Source organism: Solanum dulcamara, chromosome 3, assembly GCF_947179165.1.
Source record: "Solanum dulcamara chromosome 3, daSolDulc1.2, whole genome shotgun sequence".
NCBI lineage: Eukaryota > Viridiplantae > Streptophyta > Magnoliopsida > Solanales > Solanaceae > Solanum > Solanum dulcamara.
In genome coordinates this window covers 49,129,844-49,137,094 of record NC_077239.1, presented here as the reverse complement: position 1 = coordinate 49,137,094, position 7,251 = coordinate 49,129,844, and the positions used below count along the sequence as shown (strand labels likewise).

General features: G+C 33.7%; 1 protein-coding gene across 1 annotated transcript; it reads left to right on the top strand.

Annotated features, from left to right (window-relative positions):
- Nucleotides 1–1,026: 1,026 nt before the first annotated feature.
- Nucleotides 1,027–6,831, top strand: LOC129882579 (uncharacterized). The gene is made up of 6 exons (XM_055956951.1): nucleotides 1,027–1,206; nucleotides 1,287–1,373; nucleotides 3,326–3,551; nucleotides 3,868–3,959; nucleotides 4,759–4,866; nucleotides 6,487–6,831. The coding sequence occupies exons 1-6, from the start codon at nucleotides 1,117–1,119 to the stop codon at nucleotides 6,646–6,648; spliced, it is 765 nt and encodes a 254-aa protein (XP_055812926.1). The 5' UTR covers nucleotides 1,027–1,116; the 3' UTR covers nucleotides 6,649–6,831.
- Nucleotides 6,832–7,251: the final 420 nt, after the last annotated feature.

The following is a 7,251-nucleotide window of genomic DNA, read 5'->3' as shown; positions in this document are numbered from 1 at the left end:
TTTTCGGTTGTTTCTCTCTGCTGTTATTTTTTTCTTCAAATTATTCTTATAAAAAGAACCTTACCTCAAGGATTCAAAAGTAAAATTCATGAGAAAAGAAAATATAAGTCATAATTTTATTCAACGAATGATAAAATGAATCATATTATTGCTACTAATGACTTGACTATACTAAAAAATTATTATAAAAAGAAAAAAATTATTACCCATTAGATATGGAGAGAGATTTATTTATATTTAATAGAAATGAAATTCTTACGATGAAAATAAAATTAAGAGTTATATTCTCACATATTTTGATTTCAAATTTTGTACTCCAACAACTTTATTGAAGGGAATTTATTTAATTATTCAGAAGTTGAAATTTATAAAATGGTAGATTTGCAACTTTTATTAGTTTTTTAAATTTTGAAATAGATCGATTTTATTATTATGTTTGCTTTATTTTACATAGAGAAATTTGAGTAATAAGATAAAATCTCTTATTTTTCTTTTGTATGAAAAATAAAATTAAAAAATTCGTGATGATTATGTATTGTTAACCGTTAAAGAAGGGAACATAACATATTCAAGTCATTAGCAACAATAATATGCTTTGTTTTATTATCTTTAGAATAAAATTAGGACTTATATCTTTTTTCCTCATTAATTTAATTTTGAATCATTGAGGTTATTATTATTTTCACAAGAGTAATTTGAAAATAAAAAAAGTAGTGGGAATAGAGAAATAACTGAAAAAATGGGTTAAAAATTTAATTTCACGAATGCATGAATTTCGTCAATATAAATCTAAGTTATTTGTATAAAAAATAGATAAGAGACCAAATCTGGTAACTATTTAAATATTTAAAGGACTAAAACCGATAAATATATAATTAAAGGACTAAAGCTGATAAGTATATAATTAAAAAATCAAACATGATAAATTTTTAAATAATTCAAAAAAACTAAATCCGGTAAATGTATAATTAATGACCATCTTAGACCTACTAGGGATTATTTATGGCATTTTCTCATGAATAGCAATCTAAACGAACGTCTCGGCCCCTAAGCGCGGGAGGCGAGGAATAGAGACTATTCTTGGGTAGCATCCCATTATCTAATCGAAGCGTAGAAATGTCAGGAGACGAGGAACAGAGACTCCGAATACGCCCTTCTCTTAAAGCCCAGAGTTCCTTCAATAATTATCCCAAATGGAAAGACAAGGTATTTTCTCTTTTGTTTACTTGTAGAAATTTCTCTCTCTCACTGATGAATTAAATCTTGATTAAACTGGGAGTTTGTAGCTCAGAGAAAACTGTTACAGAAGGGTCCGAGAAGATCGAACCCGCCTTCTTTGGAAATTAAGGTTCGCCAACCACCAACCACATAAGGTAATTTCTCATATCAACTTCTTTTCATCTACTCAATACTAGCCAGCCACAATGGAGCTTTTTTTCCCACTTGGTTTGCTATTTTTAGGATGAACTGTTGCTTTAATAACATTCATATCATAATTACTGTTTCTTTGGTCATGTTTAACTTCTTGTTGAAATGATTATACTTAGTACTATTAGGTCCTAAGCCCTGAACTCATTCTACCATTAAAATTTTGAGTTTAGATCTAATATTTGTTGAAACTTAAATGGGTTTTCAATATATATTATGCTCCTCATTGGAAATATTGTGTTCAAATAACACCCATTTCCAAAGGGCTAGGATCCACCCTTGATAAACAAGGAATATTAAGACTGGATCTTTCACTAGCTACTAGCTAGTGATCCTTGTTGAAGGATTATCTGTTGTCATCGCTAGCATGATGATGTCCGCCTTTCACTATAATGGTGTCATGGATTAAACTTCTAGTACCTCTGATTGAAAGTTGAAAAGTTTTTCTTTCTTCCTTTGAAGGATACTATGACATGATATAATTGCTTCTACAACCTTATTGTTGTCTAGACATTAATCTATACATTGATTAGTGACAAAGCACCATCTTACCTGCAATCCTCAAATGGATGACAGATTATTGCAAATTTTCCCTATACAACACTTGTGTATTGTCTCGAAAGACATATAATCTCTTTGGATCTATACCATATTTAACGAAAAATAGGATACAATAAAAGCAAGAGATCCTTATAGGTGATATCAACTAGTTAAGATGAAGGCTTATCCTGTTATTCATGAGACTATGGATATAGTAGGCCCAATGCTACCACTTACCAGGAGTATTTTTAGTTTGTGTGGAGATTTGTATCTCAGTAGGAAATGTAGAGAACCTCTAAAAATAAAGAATATTTCATTCTAAAAAAAAAATTAAAAAAAATTAAAGTTATTGGAATGGGACGAGTCCAAATAGATTGAATTCATATGCTAATCCAACTAGCTCAGGATTGTGGCATAGTTGTTGTACAGCGCTTGCATATGTGTACCTATGAAATATCTCATGCACCTGGTCTACATTCTTTTAGTTATATCATCCCTCTTTTTTCCCAATGCAAAAGCTTGCTATATGCTAGCACCTATCTTCTTGATCAAGGCCTCTTGTAAAATAATTACTATTTACGATCAAACAATTGAGAAAAGAGGAGAAAGACCCAGCTGAGTGGAATGTCATGGCTGATCCTTGTGTAACAAAATGTGTTTTGTTTCAATAAAACTTTGCGTACAAAGTGGTTATTTAGGTTTGACCCGTTGAATGGCCATAAATAGGAGAACTGCTGCAACCTTTGTTGTCAATGTTCGTCCCTATGTTGTTGTCTTGGAAAAATAATTGGAACAGCACTTGAGTTTGTTGTATGTCACTCAACAACAAATAATCTGTAAGTTCTCTCAAGTTGATTTTCCTTGGTACTGATAAGTATAGGCTTGGAGAACAACTATCTTTGATGGTACTTTTGTCTATCAGACTATGCATCTAGGTTGTATAAGCTTATTGTGGTAAACTGAAAAATTTCTCTTCTCTAGTATGTCTCTTGGTGTCTAGGGCTATCAGAAGACCTTAGCTGAGACAGATATTTTTCCAGTGACGAGACTCTTCACGAGTTCATTGCATCTGAAATTTATTTTATCCCTACAATTTCTGCTCCTTTTTATGTATATCCAATGGAACCCTATGACTGGACTCGTATTTGTCACATGTTTGTCATTATTAATCAGCTTTTCCCTTAAAAAAAGGAAGTTCCTTTTTAAAATCTGTACTCTTTCAAAAGCTTGATGTTTTGTCGGTTTCTGAATGTGGCAATCAGTTTGCCTCCCAAGTCCAAACTTATCCCACTTTTGTGTCTCCAAGAAAAGGTAATTAGTTTGTTCCTTGAACTTATATTAGACTATGTTGTCACAGGATCTCATCAAGTCATCTCTAGAGGACATAGTTTCTGATGAAATACAGAAATTTAAGCACTCATATCAGAGTGAGACTTATGGTAATTCTAAATTCTCCCTCGCACCGGATGATGCTATATGGGAATATAATGGCCTTCATGAAGCTTATCAAGGTGATTGTGAGGAAATGCTGCTCGAAATGCAGAGGATTTTCTATGAAGATCTCAGGATGGAAGAAACAAAAGGTGAACGTCTTTTCCATATCATCTGGAATTTTGGTGCTCCACCTTGTTGGTGGGTTTTAGAGACCTTCTTAGTTTTCTGAATAGACAATTTACTGTATATGAACTCAGGAAAAAAAAATCGTTATTGAAGAGCTTATAAGCACTCATTTGTCCAAAGTTAGAAGGTGACAGAAAGTCTTGAATGATCATTTACCAAACAGAACTACTTATTCTGTTTTTAGTTTTATCTTTTCTCGTGAAGGAGGAGGGGGGCTATTTTAGGAATTACATTTCAATTAACCTTCCTTCTGAGTTAAATTGTTATGGCTTCTCGCAGAACAATTAAAAGTTTCAAATGAAACTTGGGAGGATGAAGAAGATGAGTATTTGGCTCGTGCAGTATATGAGCACATGAACCTCAATGAGAAGGTATGTGGTCCACAATAAAAGCCAAAAGAAAAAAGTAACATTTTAAATTATCAGTTCAGATTCGTCAAAAAGTTAAAGATTTGCATCTTTGATGTTAAACTTTTGTAAATCCCTATTTCACTGGACAGTCCGGTGCATTAAAGCTTCCGCTATGCGCAGAGTCCGAGGAAGGGCCCGACCACAAGGGTCTATTGTACGCAGCCTTACCTCGCATTTCTGCCAGAGGCTGTTTCCAAGGCTTGAACCCGTGACCTCCTGGTCACATGGCAGCAACTTAACCAGTTACTCCAAGGAGTTAAAATTCTTAGCTTGTTTGTTTCATGAGAATACTAGTCATAGCATGGTATTGGTGGTCAAAATTTTCTATCAACTTCTAATTTGACACTCTTTTTTATACCACTGTATACTTTCCCAAAATTACAATGGTAATCTTTTCTGTTTGACCTTCATCTAATGTGGTCATAATTCGATGACAGAATGTGTGGTCCAATAATGACATTAGAGCAAATGAGATGGCCAATTGATTATGCTGTAGTGAATATATTAGGCTGGATTAGTTAGAAGATGCCTAATGGAAGGAAAGCTGGTACTGTTTCATGTGTTTACATTTGTATGTGGGTCCTTTGTTGATGATATGTATTCACTGATTCATTCAAGTTTTGCCTTTTGGGTTTTTTGTTATATGTTTCAGTTGCACATTCATACATTCAGGACAAATTCTCATTTGACAAGGTCTGTGAGTTGCCTGGCACTTCTGATAATAGGTGATTTTTTTGAATTACCTTGATGTTTCCAATAGGTTGGCAAGGAGGTTTGGTGCCCCATCTGCAAGCAAGGAGAGTTGAAAGAGGACTGTCATCATATCTATTGCTCTCCTTGTGGACTCAGGCTCAACAGAGATGATGAGGTTAGTATTTTTTAATTTCCATGTCTAACATATTTTTCAGAGTTTCGGAACTTTTTTGTTATTTTTCAAGTGATTAAAGACTTCTGTGAAGATTTTTAATTTAACACCAACTGCTGCCTGGTTTGAGTCAATTACATACCTTTGTCTTTTTTAACTTTCTTAGGTTTGAGATGAAAAATATTTTCCCACCACACAGCCCTGCACTTTTTTTGTTTTTCTCTGCAAACCAGAATCTTTGCGTACAAGATTCTGAACTGTTGTTATAATCTATTATTGTGAAGTGTTGTATGACATTTTGGATATTGGTGCAGCAATAAGATGGTAAGATAACATGAGTTTTATGCGTGTATTTGTCTGCACTGTGCATTACAGGTTTAGTAGGTAATTTCTGGAACATATTTTAAATAGGCGAAACCCATCGATGGCCACCTAAAGTTGGCACCAACTTTCACTTAGACACTTCAACTAGGCTTTGTTCATTTTAGACACCTCAAGTAAGGCTTCGATGTGTCATTTTGACACTTTGTGCTGACTTGGCACATTGCGTGTGCTGCACCCATTTTAAGCGGGTGAAAAATATTTTTTTCTTTAAAAATATATTTTTTTATTGTTCTTCTTCTTCATTTCTGCCATCATTTCTTCTTCATTTCTTCTTCTTTTTCTTCTTCATTTCTTCTTCTTCTTCTTCATTGCGTGTTCTTTTACAAATCCTTTTTACAAAACACAATCTTTTTTCATTTTCTTCAACACCCATTTGCCCAAAACCCATTTAATATCGACAAGTTGAATTCGCCCCCAATTCGTGACAGCAGCTTGTACTGTCCGACTGAAGCAATTCAACTTGAAAATTGATGTACCAACTTCCGGATAGGGTGTGTCTAAGTGACGAGGCACTATTTACTTGAAACACTAAATTCTACTTTGTGGTCAGAAATTCCAAGAACATCAAACTTGAAATTCAAATGTATAAGAAAAAATAAGTGAGAGTTCATCAAGTTTGTGGATTCTTTAAGTTTTGAATTCTTTAACAATTTCAAAGAAAATAATTTTAGATTTGTATTAATCTTGTCGGAAAAAATGGAGGTTCGTCGGATTTTTTGACCCAATTTGATTTATATTTTTGTTTGCCATTATAGCTCCATTTTTCCTCTTTAGATGAGTGGGGAAGGGGTTGGGGTTGGGTGGGTGGGGTTGGAGAAGATGACGGCGGGGTGGGGGAGCGGTTGGGGTTGGGGTGGGTAGGGTTGGAGAAGATGACGGTGGGGTGGGTGGGGTTAATAGTTGTTAATTTATTTTTTTTTTAAATTTATTATTTAGATAAAAAAAAATGTCACGTGTCATCAAATTATTGATTATTTTATATATATATATATATATATATATATATATGCCAGTGTCTTTATTTAATTTGCTGTTTTTGACACGTCAGGCGAGTGCATTATGCACACTTAATATATTTTGGTTGTAAAAAAGGTGTCAAAATGACACATCGGAGCCTTACTTGAGGTGTCTAAAATGAACAAAGCCTAGTTGAGGTGTCTAAGTGAGAGTTGGTGCCAACTTTAGGTGGCCACCGATGGATTTCGCCTTTTAAATATGATTAACAGTCTGTTTTTCCAGGTCAATCTAGAGGTTTTACGAAATAGATTGGGTGAAGCTCATTCAGACCATCTTGATCAAGGATGCAGGTTAAAACCCAAATTCTGCGTTGAAACTAAATTTGATCTGACTGCTCTGTACATAACCTGTCAGGGGTGCAGCATGTTTGAGGTTGTAATGTAGCCATATTTTTCTCTCTTCCCTTTTTAGTGTGCATCCCTCGATTGTAATGGTTTTATAGTTTCATTTGGATACGTGAGTTATAGGTGATATGATTACTTAAGTTGATCAACGAAGTGGTGGGAAAAATTACTTATCTTGGTTTTGTGGTTGATCCAACTGATTTTATACAATCACTTTGCATACCTGTGTTGCTCCTCTCTTACCACAGTAGTTCCATTTTCTTACTCTGGCAAACGCGCCAATCATAGGAGCAATCTTTTCTAGGCACTTATTACTATTATTTTCTTCTTCAGCCTTCATTATATGCTATTCAACTGCTATTCCTTCACTTTAGGGAGAGATATTACCCGCAATTAATCAAGGTTTTGATAAAATTTAAACTCAAGTATAAGGGAAATTGTGGCCACTCATTATAACAACATTTCACTATAATAGATTGATTTTCTCTAGAATTGATTTTACATGTTATATTTTACTTTTTTATATCAATATTCTACCTATAACAACAATGACATTCATTATAGAAATAAAGTTACTCATCTATAATAGTCATACTCAAATATGTTGTAAGAAATATATTTTATTTAAAATAGAATATTTAAT